This window comes from Lepidochelys kempii, chromosome 3 (genome assembly GCF_965140265.1).
Source record: "Lepidochelys kempii isolate rLepKem1 chromosome 3, rLepKem1.hap2, whole genome shotgun sequence".
NCBI classification, from domain to species: domain Eukaryota; kingdom Metazoa; phylum Chordata; order Testudines; family Cheloniidae; genus Lepidochelys; species Lepidochelys kempii.
Genome location: NC_133258.1, coordinates 192,640,074 through 192,663,952, shown reverse-complemented (window position 1 = coordinate 192,663,952; position 23,879 = coordinate 192,640,074). Strand labels below are relative to the sequence as shown.

The 23,879-nt window shown below is 39.5% G+C and overlaps 1 protein-coding gene across 1 annotated transcript; it reads right to left on the bottom strand.

The window, feature by feature from the left end:
• Window positions 1–601: 601 nt before the first annotated feature.
• C1D (C1D nuclear receptor corepressor) lies at window positions 602–23,447 on the bottom strand. Its single transcript, XM_073339462.1, has 5 exons — window positions 23,186–23,447; window positions 8,920–9,066; window positions 7,122–7,188; window positions 6,607–6,662; window positions 602–3,953 (listed from the first exon to the last, which is right to left on the bottom strand). Exons 2-5 carry the CDS (start codon window positions 9,064–9,066, stop codon window positions 3,777–3,779), a joined length of 447 nt encoding a protein of 148 aa, XP_073195563.1. The 5' UTR covers window positions 23,186–23,447; the 3' UTR covers window positions 602–3,776.
• Between the last annotated feature and the right edge of the window lie 432 nt (window positions 23,448–23,879).

Here is a 23,879-nt window from a genome sequence, read left to right as displayed (position 1 = left end):
AATACTTCTTGGGCAGAATGTATTTTCTGAAGAAACAATTCTGCGCCAGACATGAATTCTGCGCATGTGCAGTGGCACAGAATTCCCCCAGGAGTATTACTGTACACAGGCTGACTAGAGATGAGAATTAAGTAAACAGAGCATTAATGACCATCCTCTTTGCACTGTACCATAGGCCTAGTTTCTGTACTTAGGACTATTGGTCTGGCCCAGAAATCTGATCTCCTGCATGACTATCCTATGTCTCTGTTGATAAACTGTATAGTCAATTGTTTGACCACACTTTGGTTTCGTATGAAATACATTCAAGAGCCTAAAAACCAATGTCAGCCAGGATTACTGCTAAAAGTCAATAATAGTTTAGTAAAGGAGGAAAGGTTCAATATGATACCAATTTCCAGGAAGTTGTCTTGTGCACAGTTGTTACATTCACCTTACACAGAAGGTGTGCCCCAAAGTTACATATTTTAGCTAGGAATATTTATAGGACGATTTTACAAATTATGAAACTTTACCTGTCGCTAAAATCTAATCCACCAGTTCGTCCTAGTTCCTTAATTTCTTGTTCTGCTCCTTCCTTATCTTTGTTTTGGATACTAACATTCGAGGTACTGTACATGAAGGTTCCTCCTCGGCTTGTGTCCTGGTAGAACATTAAGCTATTTTGTCTTTGGACAAGTTTCTTTTCTAATGCCAGAGCTGAACTTCAGATTTGTGAAGTATGGGACTCTTAGCATAAGTGAACAGGATTATAAAAAAACATAGCCTAATTCAGGCCATGTAACAGCTAGAAATCTATATGCACGTTATTTTGATATTGTGTGCTTAATGCATATTAATGTGGTATCAATAATACACATTGCTGATGTGATTTTATGTACATATATATTGTAATGTGATTTTATATGCATATAAAAATCACATCGTCAGTATGCATTATTGACACCACATATATTAATCTACATTAAGCACACAATATTTGGCTTGAGTGCCCTGAATTAGTTATATAACTGCTGAATGGTCTCAATTAATCGTGGCCTGAATTAGCCACGTAACTGCTAGAAATATAAGTACAATGTAATGTTATTTTGCTATTGTGTGCTTAATGCATATTAATATATGTGGTATCAATAATACATACTGATAGTGATTTATATATATACATACACATACACACACACTTAAAAATCCTATCAGTATGTATTATTGATACCACATATATTAATATGCATTAAACACAGAATATCAATATGTTAAGCATATTTTATAAGCACAGCATATATTGGTCAACACCTCAGGCTGGCTTTAGAACTTAAGATTTTAGACTAACATTTGATCCTGCAATAAATTATGTACCTGCTGAGCTTTGCACCCACACAGAACCCCATTGAAGTCAATGGGTCCCTGCAGAGTGGTCCATCCACATGGAGGACATTGCAGGACCAGGACCTAGGAGGCCCTGAAAAGGACAAACAGACTTCCAAAGGGAGTAAGTTCCCCCCACACCTATTACAAACCGTACTGATTTACACCATTGATTTTTATTATATGTTAGCTTAAATAGTTGTGAAAATATCTTAAGATTAAAAATGGTATAACGCTAAGCCAAAGATGAGGCATGACTGAGTTATTCAGTTATACATAAATATACCCGTTTTCACAGGGAATTGAGTGTCCTTATTTTGGCCCTGATCCAGCAAACAAACATTCATGCACCTTTAACACACAACTCATGTGAGTGGCCCCATGGACAATTGATGAGACTACTTGTGGCAGTAAAGTTATGCCTGCGAATGACCATTTGGAGGAGGAAAATCCTTTGTTAGAATAGTAGCAATTATTCCAGAAATCAGCGTAAAAGATATTTACATATTTAATTAGGCTTGTTTATTCTTCATCATAACATTCACAGAGCCATTTTCTAAACATACAAAACTAATAACATTTGTGCTTAATAAACACAACTGGAATGCATCCAAAGAAGTGATTTGTAGCTCACGAAAGCTTAAGCTCAAATAAATTTGTTAGTCTCTAAGGTGCCACAAGTCCTCCTTTTCTTTTTGAGAATACAGACTAACACGGCTGCTACTCTGACAACTGGACAGTTTATCAAAACATTTCCCTTTAAAAACAGATTTCTGAATGGTCAACAGAGATATAGCTTTAGTTACAACATCTCACTCTAATCAGTCTAGACTATATGTAAGCACATGGTGGTGTAATTCTTCAGGATAACTATGAGAACAATAACTTTCCATATCATATCCAATAGCTTTCAATTATGTGTAACAGAGAAATTCAGTGTATCTTGCTCATTCACATTAACAGGTGAGAGACCTAATGTAAATTACAGGTGAATCACAGATTGTTAGGACTGGTTCAGTGAGCCCAATTCACCATTGCACTGTACCTTGCATTGTCATTTACACTGGTGAAAAGCAATTGTAAAATGCTACTCATTCCGATTTGACAGAATTTTACGCTCACTTTGCCCCAGTTCGAGGCCCCAATCCTGCAATTTACAATGTACAGGCAGACTCCTGTGTGCCCAAGAAGCCCCCACTGAAGTCAAAGGACTCTGTGCAGGAATGCCTCTAATGCCAGTACATTGTAAATTGCAAGATTGAGGTCTTAATTATACAAGGTGCAGGGAAACAGTATATTTAACCCAGCATGTCTGATACTGGGTTCTCCATTTGCAAGCAGGTAGTGACACTTCACTTATATTCATCCCATCCCCGATGTCAGCACTTCCACCCTTCAAATCAGAGCATGCCTAATCACAGGCATTTACCCCCGACCCCCAACACAGCTATCCTATAACAGCAGACCTTCTCCGCCAAAAAAACCCAAAATCTGTACTATTCATTTGTGAGCTTGCAGTGTACGGAAACATGAACTAACGGGTTCTCCTGAACAAATTCCCAACAGATTAAGAATGCATACGCTCCTACAAGGAGTACAAATTAATCAAGGCATATATAAAACAGGATATTTGCCCAGTATTTCAATACTTTTTACCGTACTAGAGAATACTTTTCACACTCAGCATCAAAGGGAATAGCAAAACGTGACCGCGCTTCCCACCATTCCCAAAGTGAATCCCTGCTAACCTGTCCATCTTGCAGTGCCAGCACTAAGCTCTCATCCATACTTAAAGGCCATGGAAACATTAAAAGCCCATAAACAGCACTTAATTCAAGTTGAGAGATTGAAAAAGAGGCATCATGTATATTTAATATAAGCAATACAAAGGATAGTATGCTCTACAAATTTAGCATTACATACAGAGGTGTACTTGAAAACCAGTGGCTCCTACGTAAACAATTCACACAGACTAGATGTCCATCACTTGTGACTGGCTGAATATTCGGATATTAAATTTAGCAATAACTAAGAAAATACAGTTTCAGCCAGTCAAAAATTACCCCCCAAAATTATTAGAATGAGAAGCAAATCATGAAATAGCATATTATTACAAAGAGTTGGCAAAAATGATTAGTTCGTTCTCATTAAAGAGCCAAGCTTTCAAGCTAATCTCCAAGGACCAACTTTCACTTTCAGATATACATGTGTATATACAGGTGAGAACTCAGCAGAAGCTGTGCAACGTGACCCTACAGTTTAGATCTTTGCTAAAGATATATTCACCAAATTGTTGTTTTACTTCATCAGTTATGTAATGCAAAACATATACAACACACAATTTAAAAAATAATTTTCTAGTTATCTCCCTACCTGATAAACAAAAATAAAACCAAAGGGAAAATAAAAAACTAGTTCATTTTTCTCTTTTTTGCCTTAGCAGAAGTTTTCACTTTAGGATTATTTTCAGGTGTTGGTTCCCATAATGCATTTCTTACAAATCTTGCTGCAGCTCCTTTATCCAGTTTGGACGCCATTTTCTTGTCTGTTATTTCTTTGACTCTGTTCATGTACGTTCTTATTCTCTCCTGCAAGATATTAAATAAAAAGCACACCCGCTATTATTCTGTGAAGACATGTACTATTAAAATAGAGATCAGTGAGAACAAAGCATACAGAACATGACGCATTCCATAATATACAGCCGAATACAATATTTCATCTCTGTTCAAACTCTAGTGGATTCTTTGCAAACTCAAGACTGCCCTTTTAGCAGATTTTCTGCAACACATGGTAATTGTACCAATAAGCATATGCGGCCATTAGTAGTACAACTTCAAACATCTTTATATATCTAGGCATCGGTATGGTCCTCATTCCTGTAATATTTTGTCTAATGCTATTACAACCTTGGGACCTACTCTTCCAATCCTTAAAAAGGTCATATACCCACTGAAGTCGATAAGAATTTTGCCCAAGTAAAGCCTGCAAAATTAAGCCATATGTGCATTATATAAATATAAAATATATATCTCCAAAATTTTAATCTACCCAACCAAAACCAAGAAAGCATGACTTTTTTTTTTTTTTTTTTATTAAAGAAACTCTTGATTATTCTGGGATGAGTATTTTATACAAACACACACAGGAAGGATGGTCCTGTGGGACTCAGATCTAGTTCAACTGGAGGAGGGATACCTCAGTGGTTTGAGCATTGGCCTGCTAAACCCAGGGTTGTGAGTTCAATCCTTGAGGGGGCCATTTAGGCATCTGGGGCAAAAATTGGGGATTGGTCCTGCTTTGATCAGGGGGTTGGACTAGATGACCGCCTAGGGTCCCTTCCAACCCTGATATTCTATGAATTGTCAGCTCTCCCACAGGCATCCCATGAGACCTTAGACAAATAGTTAATGAACAGCCATTATGTAGCACTTTACATATTCCCTGAATTATATACAATAAATAAAATACATACATTTCGCATACACAGATAATACATATATTAACATGCAGCATGTTTGTCATATACACGCATTGCCAACATTTTCTACCTTGGATCTCTAAAGTCCTTTACCTGTTTTTCAAGAATGATCAGAACCCACATCTCAAACTGATCTCTGAAAATGTTGGCCAATGTTCCCATGTAAAAGGTGTAGTTTTAACTCGTTAAGCTTTACAGGGTATGAATTTATGGTACGCTGTAATATTTCTGTAGTATGACTGAGATAGCTAATTAGAACAGATAGCAACCCGACACATATTAGCAAAGCAAAAAAGGAGTTGACAGAAACATCGCAACAAGGTGACAGAAAAAATTAACTCTGACAGCTGGAAGGAGAGTTTCATTTATATAATTTGAAACCCCAAGTATTACCTATAGGTACATGTTGAGCAGAGTTCTAAAAACAAAACAGTGGGAAAGTAACTGTTTCTGATTGCCCTTTCCACATGAGTGATAAGATAACGTTACTCTTGGATGAAAGAAACATTTATTCATTCACATTGTTACTTGTAAAAAGAAACTGGATGAGAAACTAGAAGATAATCTACTTTCAACTAAAACCATCAGCAATTGTCAAGTAAATACTTGCTTTAGATTTGTATGCTGTATATTTTTAAAGAATAGATTAAAATAGTGTAATGCTTTTGTACCAATATAGTGTAAGAAGGAGCAGAAACAATCACCATGAAAAGTTAACAATCCAATTTTTGTTCCATGATCCACTACAGACTGCAAAATCCAAATTATAAATAGAACACGTTCTTTTGATATTCAGAGTAGTTTTCTGTATTCTTCAGTCATAAGCACTATTACCTTGATTATGTAGAATTACCTTTGTGTATTTACTAATATATATAAGTAAAATATATTCATACAGCACCGATCTATTATTATTATTTACATAAGCACTTCTAATGGGCATAATTATTTCTATTTTTAATCTTAGTATTAGTATAATATTTCTATTATTTTCTTCAAACTAAATGATTTGATTTTTGAAGTCAGCAGAATTTCCAAGATAGCAGATCTTATATACTGTACTCATGTATCTAAATGGAATATAAAGACAAACCTAAAAGATTTATTATAGGTTGTAAATATGTCACTAATGCAGAATTACTGGACAGTACACATACAACTGATGCCAAAAAAGCTTTTAGCTTTGTTGCTGAACTGGATTCTTTACTGCTGAGAAAATGAATTAATGGAGGAACTGGAAAAAGGGGGGGCATCTTTCCCGTCTTTGCTAGTAAATCAACCACACTATTCTTTTAGTCATACAAAAGTCAGAAAAGGCAGCCTCACAGATTAACATGATTCCAAGTATTTATAGGGAAAAAACACCATACTGGAAACTATAAATTACTATTAGACATGTAACATTTTTCTGTTCAACAGATACAGTGAAAAGCTGGTCTGCTCAGAATCCAATTCTCAAACAAAAGGTGGGGGAAAAGGGAAGGTAGGATGACACCCTTTATATTATTCTGCTTTTCTAATTTTACCAGACTTGACAACTTTGCTTTCCACAGATGACACTGTTTTGAACTAAAAATATCATGACTTTCATAATTTGGAGAGCTAAGCATCTTATATCAACAGTTATACAATGCCATGCATACACTACACCAGTGCGTGGAGACTGAACTTACATACATTTAAAAATGTAGATTTAAAATTAATAAGTACTTGCCCTAGGCAAATCTGATTTTGCAATGCATTTTATATGGGAATCTTACCAGCTCTTGTTTCACTGGATGTTCCTTGGGATTGATCCCTTGAGTGGCCAGGTATACTGCAAGAAGAAAATGTGTTTCGTTGAACTTAAGGGCAGGAATCATTAAGGTCCCAATCCTGCAGCTGACAATACACAAATGAGTTGATGTGTCCACATGTGATCGTTTGCAGGATTGGAGCCTACCTGCTCTGTTCAAATATCTATATTTAAAAATATTCTAATCAAGTACTCCAGTACCAATCTAATATGGTTAGCCAAAAAGGACAGAAGAGGCTGCCAAAAAACCCCAACATCCTCATTTACATATCTGTTGCTAGTCTATGTAATTACCAACTTTAATTTAGAATTTCAGCATCACTTACCCTGATTGAAGGACAATAGCAAACTTGGGTTCTTAGATATTTAACTACAGAATTTGATTATTTAAAATTTTCAGCCATCCAAAAAAAAAAAAAAAAGTTAAAATGGCCACCATAAACTCTGCTTCCTCTTATCGCCCTACTCCAGCATACTTACCCCAAAACATTGAATTTAACGTGTATGCAGAAACCAAATCCAATTTTGCTTGTTCAAGAGGGTCCAACTTAAAAAACAAACAAATGTGATCATTTGCTTCTGCACTGTTTTTAACAAAGATGTATAGTAGCTTTCAGTAATATACACAGTATAATTCCATACAGATATATTTGTGACTAAGAACCAATGGTACATGGTTTTGCAATCAATTGTCCTTAAATATGCTGTTAATACAGGTAATTTAGCTACCAGGAGAACTTTTATCATAAAACTAGAGATGGGAAATATTTTTCAGGGGCTTGCCTACACACAAGAACTGTACTGCTTTAAATTTACTGGGACAGTTAAAGTAATACAGTGTGTTTTACCAGGATGGCTTATTCCCATGAGGGAAGGGGAATAAGCTATATTGGTATAAAGCACCTTTATACTGATATAACTAAGGACTGTACTGATTTAATTTCAGTAGAGAAATTCACACCCACAACGGAAATAGTTACATCAGACAAAAACTGTGTGTAGACCATGCCTAAGTCATCAAAGTCTCTCTCTGCAGGATTGTTCCCCACTGTATATTTATTGACTTTTTATCCAGTCTAACATTAAATGCAACAGGCTAATAAAAGGTGATGGAGCTGGTTGCTGAGAAGTACTGAGCACCTGCTACGCCGACCTCTCAGGATAAAGATCACATTTCATCACCAGGATTTTTCTCAAAACAACTCTCCCTAACCCCAAAATAAAACTGTACAGAAATTCAGAATGCAACAAAAAATTACTGAAATCCATTTAAAGTTATAATAGAAGGTTAGTATGCCACAGACAATTAACAACCATGAACACTGTACACATCAGATGATGTGTTCTAGGCATGTTGGAACGCTTTAGGCTGTACATCAAAGGAAGAAGAAATGGGTAATGAGATTTTTTTTTTTTTGACTGTCAAAGTCAATTTATTGTTTTAATCCTACAGGATTTCCGGGAACTCTGATAACATCATACAGACCACCAGCTCTAACATGGATACTGTCAAAAGACTGGTGTTGTCAGGACTGATTTCTTCATAATTTATTCATGTTAGGAATCCTTAATGGATGAACAAGTTCCCTTACATATGAACTTTTTTGCCCCAAAGAAAGAAATTACAAATTCAGTTTTAAATGTTAAAAATATATAGCTGCTTGTATGAAGTCCTCTGGCAGTACACCTTGCACTGAAGCTACATGCAGAAAAAGATATGTTCTACAGACTCCCTTAGATCTGCTCTTAATAGTGCTGGAAGGGATAGCGTAGTGGACTAAGCATCAAGTTCTGTACTCCTTGGAACCAAAAGTTCAAATTCCAAAGTCAACTCGTTCTTCCTAAATATATATATATATATCTTAATAATAAATTGAGAACAACGAAGTTTACTGTGTGAAGGTCTTTCACATAAAACTATGGAAAAATAGCTCCTCTTTGTACTCTTGGGGGACAGTAAAGATCCTATGGCCTTTTTCATAGGGGTGGGGATAAGCCCTCACATCCTTGGCCTAAATGACCCTACTGACCCACTACTGTGTGCTAGTTGGCTAATGCACTTGCTACATTTCAGTGTTATTTTATAAGTATATAGATTGTGAAGCACTTTGAAATGAGAAGTGTTCTATAAATGTGAAAAGATTTATTTAAATACTAGGTCTCTGGGGCAGGGACTGTCCATTATTTGATTGGGTTCCTACGTGCTACTGTTATAAAAATTAACAATAAAACAATAAATAATAATAATAAAGGTTGCTGCTGGGGGGTTGTTCTTTACCTTTTCAAGAAGCTCACTCCTAGAAACAGACATCATAGTCTTCAGCATGTCACCTACAGAACCAAGAGACTTTTCAAATGCTGACAGATAATCATGAATTTCATTTGGGTATTCTTCCCCACTATTATCTTCCTCTGCCATCTCCATCTACAAAGAAACAATTACTATTTTCACCAAATATTATGGGGTAGCAGGATTGTATTTTAAAATATGCGGAGGGGGGGAGTGAATTCATGAAATATTCGATTAACAGGTGTGTAGCCAATTAGTTCACTGCAGAAGTAATGTCAACAGTTATACAGCTAATCATATGGCAGTTTCAAGTATCTGCTCTAAATGCAATACAGCATGAAGGCCCATCATGAACATCACTATTTTAATATCAGATCTTTACACCACACCAAATATTTGACTCCATGGTCCTGTAGCAATAATGTAAAGAAATATTTGCCGGTTTGAAAAAAAAAAAGGTACCCTATTAATCATTTTGTAGGTAGAGTGTAAAAAGCTATAACAACAACATCCCTTTCCTACACAGCTGCTGCTGCATCAACTATTTTGCAAAAGGAAAGCAGGAGCGTCCCATGTAGCTGCAGTTCCTTTACATGTGGGCCCTCTGTGGCATTTTTGCTCTCGCCTGCTCAGCACAGAAGTAGGGGGAGCACGGAGACCCATGGAATTATTACTAAAGCTGGTCAGAAAATTTTAGTCCAGTTTTTCCTCAGAAAAAGCTATTTTGACTAAACTGAATTTTTTCACTAAACTGTATCATTTTCAACAAAATTTCCTGAAAAAGAAAAACTGAAGGAAAAAAATTTGAATTTTGGAAATTTTGTATTTTGGAAAATTTTGAAGTTTTATTTATTTATTTTTATAGTAGTAATGCATAGCATGTAAAATTTGAAGTCAAATTCCAAAATCCCAAATCAAAATTTTGTAGTTTTCCAAAGCAATTTTTTTCGATACAAATTAAAAAAAAAAAATTGTTCTCTTTCCAATTTGGAATGAAAAATTTTGAAATGTCAAAATTTCCCACCAAATAGAAATTCCAAGTTTTGACCAGCTGTAATCATTACTGAAACCATGTTTTCACAAGACGAATTTTTCATGAACAAGTGTTCCAATGCATTAGGCCCAGATAAGCTTGTCTGTGCACCTGAATTCAGCCCCCTTGTGTACATACATTATGAGAGTCTTTAATTACATGATCACATATTTTTTCCACAGCACCCCTGCCTCATTCAGTTCACAGAATGGACGGTGCTCACGTAATGAGCAGTTACTCAATGTTTTGTTTTCTGCTCGGTGTTTTCAATGCGTGGTTCGAACCCTTACTGCACACTATTCAAACCCTTCTCTGAATATACAATTATTAATTTCCTCTTGGTTTTTTCTGTCACTCTCACCACTCTAGTATCCAAGCACTTCAAAATATGTATTCATGTATTTTCACAACACCTGTGAGATGAGAGGTATTATTACAGATGGGGACTTAGGCACACAGAGATTAAGGTCAAAGTTTTCACTAATTTTGGATGCCAAATCTGAGATGCCCAGGACCTCATTTTTTCAGAGTTCTTATTAGACCTCAAGGGCTCAAGTTAGGCACCCAAAAAATGAGGAACACACAATTAGGAGCTGTGAAACCTGAAACTGTGAGCAAGTCTGCTTTAAGTGTCTTGCTTAGCATCATACAGGAACTCTGACTCAGGCAGGGATAGAATCCAATTCTGCAGGTCAGCATTCAACTGTGTTAACCATGACACCATCTTTTCTCTTCCTTCAATCTCCTGCCTCATTCATTACACACCTTTCAACTGGAAGAGGCAGGCAATTTCCTTCACTAAACAACCCTGAGTCATCCCCAGAGCAACTTTCTAACAAGCTGTTGCCTTGTTCTACCTTAAAAGGACATCAGACTGACGTTCTGAAGGATTGTGTCCTGGACCCATAGGATTCTGTTTTGCAAGAACTTGGCAGTACACTGTTCCCCTGTTGTATTAGGGACATGATTAGGCCCTAAGACTTTGTTTGTTTGTTTGTTTGTTTTTTAAAGACCTGTGAACGACCAAAGTTTTGTGGTTCACCTGCCCGTGTAGACAAACAAACAAAAAACCACGCACCCCACCCTGGAAAGACAAAAGTTGTGTCAAGGAAAAGCTCTGGTATGAACAGCGCTTTGTCAGCAGGAGCACTCTCCTGCCGACAACGCTAATACCGCTCATTGGGGGGGGAAGTTTTTTGTCGGCAGGAGAGCTTTCTCCTGCTGACAAACAGCGGCTACGCTGCCCACCTTTTAGTGGCACGGCTGTAGCGGCATAGCTGTGTTGCTAAAAGCTGCATAGTGTAGACAAAGCCAAAATTTCTACCATTAATTCCTCTCTGGTTATAGCTGGGATTACCAACTGACATACTGTGGAACCCTGAAGTTTGTCCTAGGCTAGGGATCTCCTCACTGGCTTCTGAGGCAGCTCAGCCACTGTCAGGGAAAGAGTCTCTTTGCTGCTTCCACATTTGTATATAGGCCTGTACTTGAAACTAGGTGTCCTGGAAATAGTAATGGAGTAGTAGAAATAAAGATTATCAGGGGAATAAAGTAACACCACAAAATGGAATCAGCAATTATAAACAAGTGATAGAGTCAGGCAAACAAGATAAGACGAGGATTTTTTGTTGGATGGGGTGGGGGGGGGGGTTAAGGAAGAGAGAAATATTTTAGAAAAACTCTTTTTTACATTTTGAAAATGGTACTGGCCACATAAGTTTGAGAAGCTGTATTTTGTAAGAGTAATCAATGAACAACCCACAAAGCCAGCAGAAAAGCCAAGATAACAGCAAACAGCTGTGAAGTCCCTGGAGTTTGTTTTAGAGGAAAGATTTGATCTTTCCCTTTTCCTGGCAAGAGTGTGGTTTATGAGAGAGAGGTTTCTTTTTATTCATTAAGTCCTGCTGGGTTCACATGGGAGGAAGATTGGGGTGGTACTCCACTCAAATTCTATCCACAATTCCAGTTACTGTAGCAGTATGTTTCTGCTAAAATGATCAACCGTGAAATAGTTAACAAAGCTAACACTGGAACTGTCATCTGCAGTCTTCAGAATTATAACCCCATTGAGATGAATGATAGCCATTCACACCTCTCAGGTCTGCATCAGATCACATTTTACATATTGAGCTAACCCTAAAATGTTCGAGCTCCCCAAGGTATGATACCACATGTTTACAGGGCATTTCAGTCAACTGCCAGGCTCCTGGGAGAGAACAGAGCTGCATGCACAGGATGTTGTTCACAGAAAGGCAAAGTATCAAATACTTGTATGCAGTACAATTTTATATTTGTGTGTGTTTATTTTGTCATGGCATCTCCTAATTAAATAAAGTTATAGAACATGGTTGACAACCAGCAAAGGAAGAGGAGATTATTCACCCTGTGCAGTAACTGTGGTTCTTTGAGATGTGTTCCCCTGTGACTGCTCCACTTCAGCTATGCATGTGTCTCAAGCCCTGATTGGAGGTTTACTTTTAGCAGAGTCCATTTGGCCGCATATGAGCTGTATACAACCCTCGTGTTGCGTGCAGAGCACCTATAGAGCTGTGCAGGCAAACTGCCCTCAGCTCCTTCTCTACCAAAATGTCCATCAAAGAACCATCCAAAGCAGAGGGAAAGTAGGGTAGGTGGTGGAGCACCCAGAGCGAGTCACATCTCAAAGAACAACAGGTACTGCACAAGGTGAGTAACTTTCTTTTCATCTTTGAGTAGTCGCTATGGGACTCCACTTCAGGCGATTCCTGAGCAGTTCCCTACAGCTTCAGAATTGAGTCCAAGACTGAAGACTGTACACATGTACCAACGCATAGCGTTTAGAAATATATGCACTGCAGCCCATGTAGCAACTCCACATATCTTAGACACTGGAATGTTCTTGAGTAACACTCTAGAAGTTGCCTGTGATCTGACAGAGTGCTGTTATCCTTTGGGAAGGTAGAACACCAGCTGCATTGTAGCAAGCAACAACATACCCAAAGATCCACCTTGAAAGTGTCCGTGGAGAGATTGTGAACTCCTGGGATCTTTCTGCAATGGAGAAAAACAGTCTAGGTGATTTCTGAAATTGCTTGGTCATAGCTAGATAAAAGGCCAGTACCTGTCTCCCATCTAAAGTATGAAAGGAGGTCTCATGTTGAGATTTATGTGGTTTAGTAACAAAATACCGGTACATGGATGGTCTGGTTGAGAGGAAAATCCAAACGCATTTCACGTAAGAATTTAGGGTGTGGCCACAAAGAGACCTTGTCCTTAAAAAAAATACCATAAATGGAGTGTGGGGGGGGGGTCAGTCATCAAGGCCCCAGTCTCCCCAATCCTGTGGGCTGACATGATAGCTACTAGAAAAGCCATCTTCATAGAGAAGTGAAACAAGGAGCAGGTTGCCATAGGTTCAAACAGAAGTTCCATGAGGTATCTGGCACCAGGCTGAGATCCCAAGAAAGAGTAAGACCCTAAACCTGGGGGTAGAGGTTCCCTAAATCCCTATTAAATCTTGAGACACAGGGTGAGCAAATACAGAAAATCCTTCTAGTAGGGAACAAAATGCTGATCTCGTGGCCAGATAAACCTTAATAGAGATAACTGATAACTTTGATTTCTTCAAATCCAGCAAGTAATCCAAGATGGCTGAGAGCAAAGATGATTCAGGCACAAGGTACTGACAGTGATACCAGTGGTTGAACCTTTTCCATTTCTGAACATAAGTAATTTGCGTTTACTTCCTTCTACTGTTAAGTAATATCTGTTATACTCCTATTGAGCAGTGGATTCTAATCCCCTGAACCATCTAGGAACCATGTTCAGAGGCAGAGGATCCTAGTTTGGAGTGAAGCATGCGACCTGCATCCTGGGAGGAGAGATGAGGAAGGTCAGAAGACTAAATGCCCATTGGACGCATAGGTGAAGCGGGTAAGGATACGAAGTCTGTCTCAGCCAGGTCAGTACTCTAAGGATAATTCTGGACTTGTCCTATTTGATCTTGTTCATCGCTCTTAGTATGAGCAGTGTTGGAAGGAATGCATAGAGAAGGCCCGTTGTCCAAAGAAAGGGAACGGCATATCCCAAAGAGTGGAGACCTAGGCCTCCTCTTGAGCAGAATAGGGGGAACTTCTTGTTGCTGAATGTGGTGAATAGGCCCACTTGTGGAAGTCCACTTTTAGAATATTCCTTGAAGAATTTGAGTCCAACTCCAATTCATAGTCATGGAAAAAGTGCATGCTGAGCATATCGGCTGTGACGTTCTGGTCTCCAGGAAGGTACACATCTGAGATCTGCATCTGAAGACTAAATTCACTTATTGATGAAGGTAAACAGATACTACCTTTAGAATCTTTGAGAATATCCTTGGGGATGAAGAGAGACTGAAGGGAAGGACTCAGTAATGAAATGTAATGACACCCGCTGTCCTTCTTTGGCATGAGAAAATACTTTTGTAAAACCCTTTCCCACCGAGGAGATGGGACCATCTCTCACTCCTAGGTGAAGGAGAGTGTGCACTTCTTGACTCAGTGTAGTCTCATAAGAGAGGTCCCTAAAGAGGAACTCGTAAGGAAGATAGGAGAGAGCATGGGATGTAAAGTGGATGTTGTAGCCCAATGTTATAACCTCCTTGACCCACCTGTCTGTGGCAACATGATGGCAACCCTACTGGAAATGGGAAAGGTTGTCTCCAAAAGTGGGAAGGTGAGCAAAAGATAGCAGCCTGCAAGCTAGAGGTGAGGAAGGTACTGAACCCTCAACCAACCCATCCAAACTGTTGTTTTGATGACGACTGCATCCTCTCTGCAGGAGTGTGAGAAGCTCTCTTCCTCTGGAATCTTTGTCTCTTTCCAGCGGTTTTGGTGGTTCTGTGAAATCCAAAGAACTGGGCAGGGTGCAATCTCTGGACAGTCTGAGATGTGCTAAATCTCCTTGTTTGTACGAGTATATGTACCCAGAGACCTCCTCAACAGGCTCTGGAGTCCCTCAGTATGTGTAGGGACTCATCCATAGTCCCTGAGAAGAGCTTCTGACCATCAAATGAGAGGTCCTCAACAGTATTCTGAAACTCTCTCAGAAACCCCGAGAGCTGGAACTGTGACACGCTACACAACAACCGCAGTGAAGATGGATATGGGGAGGTGTCCAGGGCATTGAATGAGACTTGGAGAGAGATTCTGGCTTATAACTGAACCTTCATGATGATCTGAAAGAGTTCTCTATGCTCCTGTGGAAGATGTTCAATAAAGGGCTGCAAACTTGTAATTCATGAAGTCATACTTGGCCACGATCACCTGACAGTTGTGATCTGAAATTGGAGGGTCACAAACGAGTAAGCCTTGTGAGTCTTTAACTTCTTCAAAAGGCACACAAAGGGTGTCAGACACCCTCTTCACAAGGTCCTAGAATTGGCAAAAATCATCAGCCATCAATGGCGATGGATGCATGACTGCCTTATCTGGAAACAAAGATGAAATAGGAGTTTGAGGGGTGGCCTCCTTACCCGCCCTAGTCTCCTGTTCTTCAAAGATCTCCTCATGTTGGGGATTTGGTAGAGGGGACCGTGTAGCTCTAGCCTCTTGGTGCAATGGAGCCAGAGGTCTGACAAATTGCTCCTGATACACCACCCAAACATCCCAGCATGGCCATTTTTTTTTGGGGGGGGGAGGTCCCCATATGGCAGAGTGGGTGGTACCCAGGACTGATCCAGCCATTCCTGTAGTAGACAAATATCCTTGTCAAAGTAGGGGTTCCTGTACCTATGTGAAGGTGAACCTCATACTGATAAAGAGGAGACTGACTGAATGCCTCCTTCATCTGCCTCAATATCCTCCAAAGGGGTGGCCCCAGTAGACAAAGGCAGAGAATCTTGTACTCCCAGGAAGCAGTGGTAATCCAGAGACTAGTGTTTTGGTACTGAGAGTCATTTGGTACTCACAAGCAGTCGGGATTCCAGCTCATCTAAAACTGACAAGTCCCTGGAGTAGCAGAATTCCTGCGGTACTGAGTGGGTTGGTATCAATGTAACAGTTGAGGTGGATGGCACTGTCAATCTGGAATACGCAGGCAATGGGGCCAAAGGCGTCTGGTGCTTCGATTTTGCCAGTACCAACAGTGCTGAATGAGAAGGCACCAATGGTAAGTGTGATGTAGATGGGGCTGTTCTAAAGAGAGCGTATATGTCCTAGGCCTCCCTTCATAGATAGTACTGTGGGGGCCTGCTGGAGCCGTGCTTCAGAGAAACACTCTGGGATCTCCCGACCCCACTGGTACCAAAGGAAGAGTCCTTTGCCCTCACAGTACTGAGTCAAGAATTTGAGGTCTCTGATACTGTAGACTTAGCAGGCGACCACGGCCTTTTGGAAGTTGGCTCCTTCTGGTGAGAGACGGAGCACCTCTCCTTTGGAGTTTTCCCTGAGCCCTACCAAGTCTTCCCCCTCTTAGGGAAGACATTGGCTGAGGTCAAAGGCATGCTGGACCTGTCCAGAGACAGATGTACAAGGGCGGGGGGGGGGGGGGGGGAGAGGGGGCATTCTATTGCTGATTAAAATTGGCTAGGATCACATGATTGCAGTTGCCATCGGTAAAATACCTCTATTAAATGAGCATAGATGCATACTTTTCCATACCCCGATCTGGACCAAAAGAACAGAAGACAGAAAAATGGAAAAGAAAGGGAGAAGAGACAGACAAAATGTATTTTTTTGCTAACTCTGGTATCCCACATACCAAGAATGAAGTTACTAATGATTTAGTTGACCTTGCATGCAGTTTCCCCATCTGTGCGACATGACAATGAAAATTAACCACACATTAGAACAAAGCTGAATATTAACACCTACAGAGTACCCTCCACTGACAGGAGAAGCGTGCTCCCCCTCCTCAGCATGAGAATGGATTTGTTGAACTTGCATGTTTTCTGTTTGTTGCAACAGGAATTTCCAAGTTCCTACTCCTGCTGTTTGGGGACCTCTCTCTTTTCACTATACTGTTATTTCAGTGAAACTAATCTCTGCACAGGATATGTTACAGTGCTGCCACAGGCCAACAGTAAGGCAGCAGGTAGCTTAAATGGTTTTGATAACATTAAATACAAAAGAAAAAACTAACACTACTTTAGAAAACATGCATCTTCACAAAATTAGTTTGGTTTTTTTGGATGGGGAGCTGGGGGGTTAGGGGTCTTGGCCAAAATCAACATGCAGGCTGCACGTTCACACCTACAGGATAGAGGATGCCGAAGGGGAAATAGGACTACATAGATGACTCCATATATCTCGGGGCAATCCTGTCCTCCTCAATCCTTAAATTTCAGTTATTAAACCACAAACACAATTACCTCCAAGTTCAAAATAAACTTATCACACACTTGATTTGTTCCTATCCTGGATTTTTGCTGTATAGGTTTGTCTGTTGGATTTGCCAACTTTCAGTTTTTTTGTTTGTTAGTTAAGCACAGCAATCCCATTTTTCCAAAACATTGCAGGGCCAGTAAAACATTCAGTTAAATGAGAATCTGGATAGTTTGGAGAATAAACTATTGGGTAAGCAATCCCTAAGAAGAATTCAGGGTAGGGAGGAGAATAAGAGATTTGAATAAGACAGCATTTCAGGCAAATGGGTTTGGATAAATGGGGCTGTAATATTGCTGGAAGGGTAACTTGTGGCTGATAATACTTTATCATTATACCACCTTTAATCTCAATAGAATTCAAGGCACCAAAAAATCCAACAGTGAGTATAGCCACTTCTGAGATAGAGGAAAGTTTGCATCCCACACATAGTACTCAGCACAGTAAAGACGAGTATTTTGGCTAAAGACACAGAGGCAAACTATTATTCATGAAAAATGTGACATTAGTGCTTTAATGTCAACATACAGTAGATGGGATCCTGGCTTTTAAATCTCAGTTGAAAGGCTGCCCTGCAGTAATTAACCCAACATGCTGATATGAGCAAATGTAGCTGAAAAAGCCCTCCCATTCTCCAAATACATTTAATCACAAAACTGAGCCATAGTAACAATGAAGGTGTTATAATACTTAAGCTGATCATCAAAAACGCATTAAAATGCATTTGCCTGATGATGATTCTCATTTATTCAAAAATACCAATGCAGATATAGGAACTCCAACAGGTATATGCTGCTTGATCTCCAGACTAATATAGAATATATGCATATCAAGGAACACATTCATTCTTCAGGAGAAGTTGAGGAAAACATAAGGGGCCACACAGAAGGAGGGACAGAGAAGATTTCATCATCTGAAGATCACGCAGAAAAAGAAGTGGATCACAATCAGCAACCATTTGCTGAAGTTTAAAATGCTACCAAACATTAGTTTTCTATATTAAATTATCTATTGACCTGTGATTTAATTGTATTATAAAGGGAGTTAAAATTAGATGATTCTGTAAATAATTTAACTAATACTAATTTATATGCAGACAATGTTATGATTCTCCTGGGGAGCAAATATAACTTTGTACACACTGTTTTTAAAATGAATTGAAGCTCAGGTGACAGACATAAAAAAGTAAAGGGTGGGGGGGGGTGGAGAGAGATACAAACAGATGTAAGATGCAACAAAAACTAAGTCATGATGTGAGAGAGGGAAAAAATTCTAATCAGGCATCAGGTACTATTACTTAAGATACAGCATGCAACTTCAGCTCTTATTAATGAAAGTTACATACATAATTCAAAGGAGGGGGGAATCAAACTTTAAAAATATGCTTTAAATACAAAATTGATTTTTTTATTTTGAATGTAAATTAAATAGGTTGTCATAATTTCTAATTTAATTTTAAATAGGTTAATTTTTAAAAATTAACCTACCATATGGCCTAAATTTACAATCTATTGAAGTAATTTAAACTAAATAAAAAATATTCAAACAATACATATTTGCTGCCCAAAGTCTTAAAGAGTGTCAAGCCACTGAACTAGTGGAAATCACTGGCTAAGCTCCTGGAACCAGAGTCTACTGAAGTGTTAAACCAGCTTTTGACAGCAGTAGCTTCTTCTGCAGATGCAGAGAGAATACTTCCTTCAATTCAGTTTATTCAACTAGTTCATTTTAATGACAAGTTAATTCAAAGTTGAAAAAACAATCTGGAGTTGAAAAAGCATGAAATATTTTTATTCATAGACCGGAAAAGGAAAACAATGAGGTGTGAGGATGAAATTTACTAGTTCCAAAATCTTGAAGCATATGGTGACCAGAAACACTTGATTTCAATTCATTAACTATACATAATACTTCATTTGTTTAATAAATGAGTTAGTTTTAAATGCAAACATGTTTTGATAAACTTACTTTTTTTTCCTTGTGTGTCCAGCACATACGGTATTTTTAACTAATAAAAATATTTTGTAATTCAATTAAAAATGAACAAAAAAGGCATTTTCAATTTCCTTTCTTACTCATGATGTAAATCATGAATAAAATAATCACCTAGTTAATAAGAAATGAATGTCACCATTTTCTAACAAAAAATTTAAACATTAAGAATCTAAATAAATATATGTGAAACGACATAATTGCTTAAATGTGTATACGTATAGCTCAGGGGTCGGCAACCTTTGGCACCCGGCCCATCAGGGTAAAGCCGCTGGCGGGTCGGTCCAGTTTGTTTATCTACAGCGTACGCAGGCACGGAGCCCCGCACCTCCCACTGTCCGCCGTTCCCGGCCAATGGGAGCTGCGGGAAGCAGCACTAATATAGCTTATCTGCCTAGTTAGCAAAAAGAAGTACAATATTTAGTGTGAAGGTTGTATTTAGCTGCAAATCAACATGTTTGAATGGTCTCCAACCAATGAAATTAACTTTTCTTTAGGAAAATAATTAAAAAGTACAAATGCAAAACACGATTAAAATTGATGCTTTAAATCAAGGTTTCCTGCTTGCTCATTTAATCTTGATTAAAATGGGTGATTTAAAACATTTTGAATTAAATCAATCCATCCTTGTTCAAAGCTGAAATACTGAACATTTCCACCCAACATTACATGAAAAAAAAAAAAAAAAAAAAGAAATTCAGAAGTTTACACTTTTTGTCGCCTATTCTTTGCTGAATTAAAACCACAGATTTAGGCTGAAAAGAGTGTGTAATTGGATTCTATGTAATAGTCAAACAGAAAAGAAAAAATTCTTTACTCTGCTGCTTCAATATTTTAGTATATTTCACTGTTCACTTCAATATTTATCTATATTTCTAAGCGCTACCAGCTTTGGTGTTAGCCATTTCCACTACCTTCTCAAATGAGATTTCACTTTCGCCAAATAAATTCCCTAACAAATGGAGGATTAACCTCCCTACGAGTCAAATATTTAATAAAACATGGCTATGTAAAAAGCTTAGCAGGTTGAACAATTATTTCAAATTTGAGTATAATTTTAATACCTACATAATATCATGCATAACACCTGGTTTGAAACGTAGATCTGATCATGCAGAATGTCCCCTACTTTGAGTGTAAACTCCTGAGGCGAGAGACTATCTTTTTCCTATGTGTGTATACAGTATCTAATACAATGAGGCCCATAACGAGGACTCCTAGACACTACTGTAATATAAAATCAAACAACAATCATTGCTGCTGGCTGTTAATAGCTCATTGTCACTGTGTCCACAAATGTTTTGCTCCTAATCCCCGTCAGACCAGCAGAGAAAACATGATAGAGCTGGAAAGCACATTCAAAAGTGGTATGTTGTGAGTACCAGCATAGCACTTTTCAGCTTTTGCAGAGCCTCCACAAACCAGAGACCCTTTCTGAGAGAATGACTTCCATCACAATAATAATTAAATCATCACAAAATACAATATTTCCACAAATTTGCCTGTCCTCATCTCCTTAAGAATATCCCCCAAAAGCTACAATGGCTCCTGACTCATTTTCTGCAAATTTGGGCAATAGACAAATGATCATTTTTCATCACTGCATTCAGAGCTCTGACCTGATTAGCAGCCCAGCATATATAATGAATACTGTACTTCCAAAAAGAAAAAGGAGCACTTGTGGCACCTTAGAGACTAACAATTTTATATTGCTCAAATAAATTTGTTAGTCTCTAAGGTGCCACAAGTGCTCCTGTACTTCCAAAAGAGCTCATGGTCAGCAAGATCCTGCTGATGCCAAGGAGATAGAAGCTGCTGCAAACTTTTGGCACGAAGTAGTAAAATGTAAGGATGTCTTTCAAACTAAGTTCAAACTGTTGAAGATTTTTATCTTGTGGTTGACACAATGCATAACAAAAAAAAGCATGTCTAAACATGGCTTGACAGCCCATAGTCACTGCTGCACCATCTACATTCAATACAGCTCTTCAACCTGATTCCCATGACCCTTAAAACTGTTTTTATTCCTTGTGTGACATCATTACCTGTCCTAGATTCCACATGTTGTGCTCTGTTTGCTTACATAATAGGTTTTCCCTCCTGGACAAATCTGACATACGCTGACTCTTGCTCAGCTACAGACCTGTCAGTGGATCCATCAGCAATCACAGCGATAGCTTTCTTTATGCACATCTGGAATGCTCCCTAAAGAGCATTTGCATTTTAGAGAACAATCTAGTTACAAGAGCTTCTTGTGTACAAAATGACATTTCCTGCTTCCACATAGGTATATGGGAACACAGAGCTTCTCAGCAGTCTCTCCTTGGAGTCTGTTTTTGAAGTTTTTTTGTTGAAGAATTGCCACGTTTAGGTCTGTAATCGAGTCAAAGAGATTAAAGTATTCTCCAACTGGTTTTTGACTCCAACGGGAGAGAATGCTGAATTGGAATTAATTTGCAAACTGGATACAATTAACTTAGGCTTGAATAAAGACTGGGAGTGGATGTGTCATTACACAAAGTAAAACTGAAAGCTTATGCTCAAATAAATTTGTTGGTCTCTAAGGTCCCACAAGTACTCCTTTTCTTATTTCCCCTCCTACTGTCCTTGTAAACTGCTAGAAATGGCCCACCTTGACTATCACTACAAAAGGTCCCCCCGGCTAATAGCTCACCTTTCCTGATCACTCTTATTACAGCCTATACGGTAACACCCATTGTTTCATGTTCTCTGTGTATATAAAATCTCCCCACTATATTTTCCACTGTATGCATCCAATAAAGTGAGCTGTAGCTAACGAAAGCTTATGCTCTAATAAATTTGTTAGTCTCTAAGGTGCCACAAGTACTCCTTTTCTTTTTATGGATACAGACTAACATGGCTGCTACTCTGAAACAAGTTACAAAGTGTGTGACCCCCTGAGTTTTATATACTCTTATACCCTCTCCTATTTGTCACATTTCTAAGGTAAGCAATCCCAACCTTCTCTTTCATCTGAGTTTTTCCATACCCTTCATCATTCTCATTGTCCTTCTCTGAACCTCCTTTTCTAGTTTTGCAATATCCTTTTTGAAATAGGGCAACTAGTACTACCCACAGAATTCCAAATCAGGCCACATCCCATTGATTTATATAAAATAATTGTAATATTCTTTGCATTATTCACCGTCCTATTCTTTATGCATCCTAACACTGTGAGCACTTTTGACTGCAACTGCACATTGGGCAGAAGCCTTCATTTCACATGAGCAGCAAAACAGTCCTGCATGTGCAGGAAACGAATTCTAAACATCTTACAAGCCCTGAAAAGAGGAACACCTTTACGAGAAAGCTATGCATGCTTTCTCCAAAGAACCCCAAACAGGTCGCCTTTTGGATATACCACTTGTGGACTCTGGTAAGCACACTTATACCTAAGTTTCTCATAATCCCGAGCACACTCTTCTGTGCTACATATTTCATGTTTTCTTGACCAAGGGTCTGCAGTACTATAGTATCCAGCCTCTTTGCTGATTCAGACCGATTTTATTTTTTAACCCCCAAAGTGTTCTTTAAAAAAAAATAACGAACCAAGACTACGTTCTCTTCATACACGCATGTTTAAAACCGCGTGCAGACTGAGGACTGATTTGCCAATTAAACTGCTTCCCCCTAACACCAGCAGCTAATTTTGCAATTCAACACTGTAACAAGGTATGAGCATTTTTCTGTCTGACTCTCGAAGCGCGTCTGACAGCAGCAGGAGCTAGTCTAACTGTAATCCATTCTCCTCGGGAGCCGACTCGTGCTCAGCTGGCAAGCTGAAGTACTGCGCTCCTTTCGGGTCCAGGGATAATGAATACTAACGCTAATAACGGCCTCTGAACTACGCGTGGCCCATACTCGCCAGCCTTACGTTCTCTCCTGAACGCCAGTCAAGTGGTGTCTCGCAGTGATGACTGGGGAGCGTCCAAGGCGCCAAACGCTGCTACGCTGGGCTTGTACGGAAAATAAAACGGTGACCGGCAGGGCGCTGTGGTCGGGGGGGGGGGGCAGGGAGGGGGGATGCTGTGGGGCTCAGGCCAGAAGGGGAACCCTGGAGACCGGCCGGAACACGGGCGCAGGTGGATGACGCCACAGAAAGGCGCGGGCGGAGCTCCGCGGCGGTTATGGACACACAACACGCTGTCCGGGGGCAGGGTGCTGGGTGGTGATTCCACCCTGAGTGGCTGGGCGAGAGGCCAATGGAAGTTCCGCTGTTGGGGCGTGACCTATCTGGAAAGTGATGAGGCTTCGGGAGCCAGAGCCAATCCGAGGAAGCTAGCTTTATGGGGCGGGGTCAAGGTGACGCGAGCTAATCCGGAAAGGGAGATAGAGAAGGGGCGGGGCCTTGCGGGTGTGGGTTCAGCGTCCGCTAGTCAGGAGGTGAATAAGAGCGAGCCTTGGGCCTCTGGCCAATCATAATCGGAGAGGGCGGGGCTTGGTCCCATGCTGGTGGAGGGGTGTACCCCGACCGTGACCGAGGCGGAGTGCGGCCCGCGCGTTGGGGGTTCTTGGCCTGACCTACGTGGCGCAGGCGCAGTGCAGTCATGAGCCTGAGGCCGCGCCCG

What these genes read in the sequence shown, in the direction of transcription:
- C1D (XM_073339462.1), bottom strand. Translation starts at nt 9,066, where the DNA reads ATGGAGATGGCAGAGGAAGATAATAGTGGGGAAGAATACCCAAATGAA. An exon ending in GGAGTGAGCTTCTTGAAAAG is followed by an intron (nt 7,189 to 8,919) that starts GTAAAGAACAAC and finishes TTGTTTTTTAAG; the next exon opens with TTGGACCCTCTTGAACAAGC. An exon ending in GTTAAATTCAATGTTTTGGG is followed by an intron (nt 6,663 to 7,121) that starts GTAAGTATGCTG and finishes TTCTTCTTGCAG; the next exon opens with TATACCTGGCCACTCAAGGG.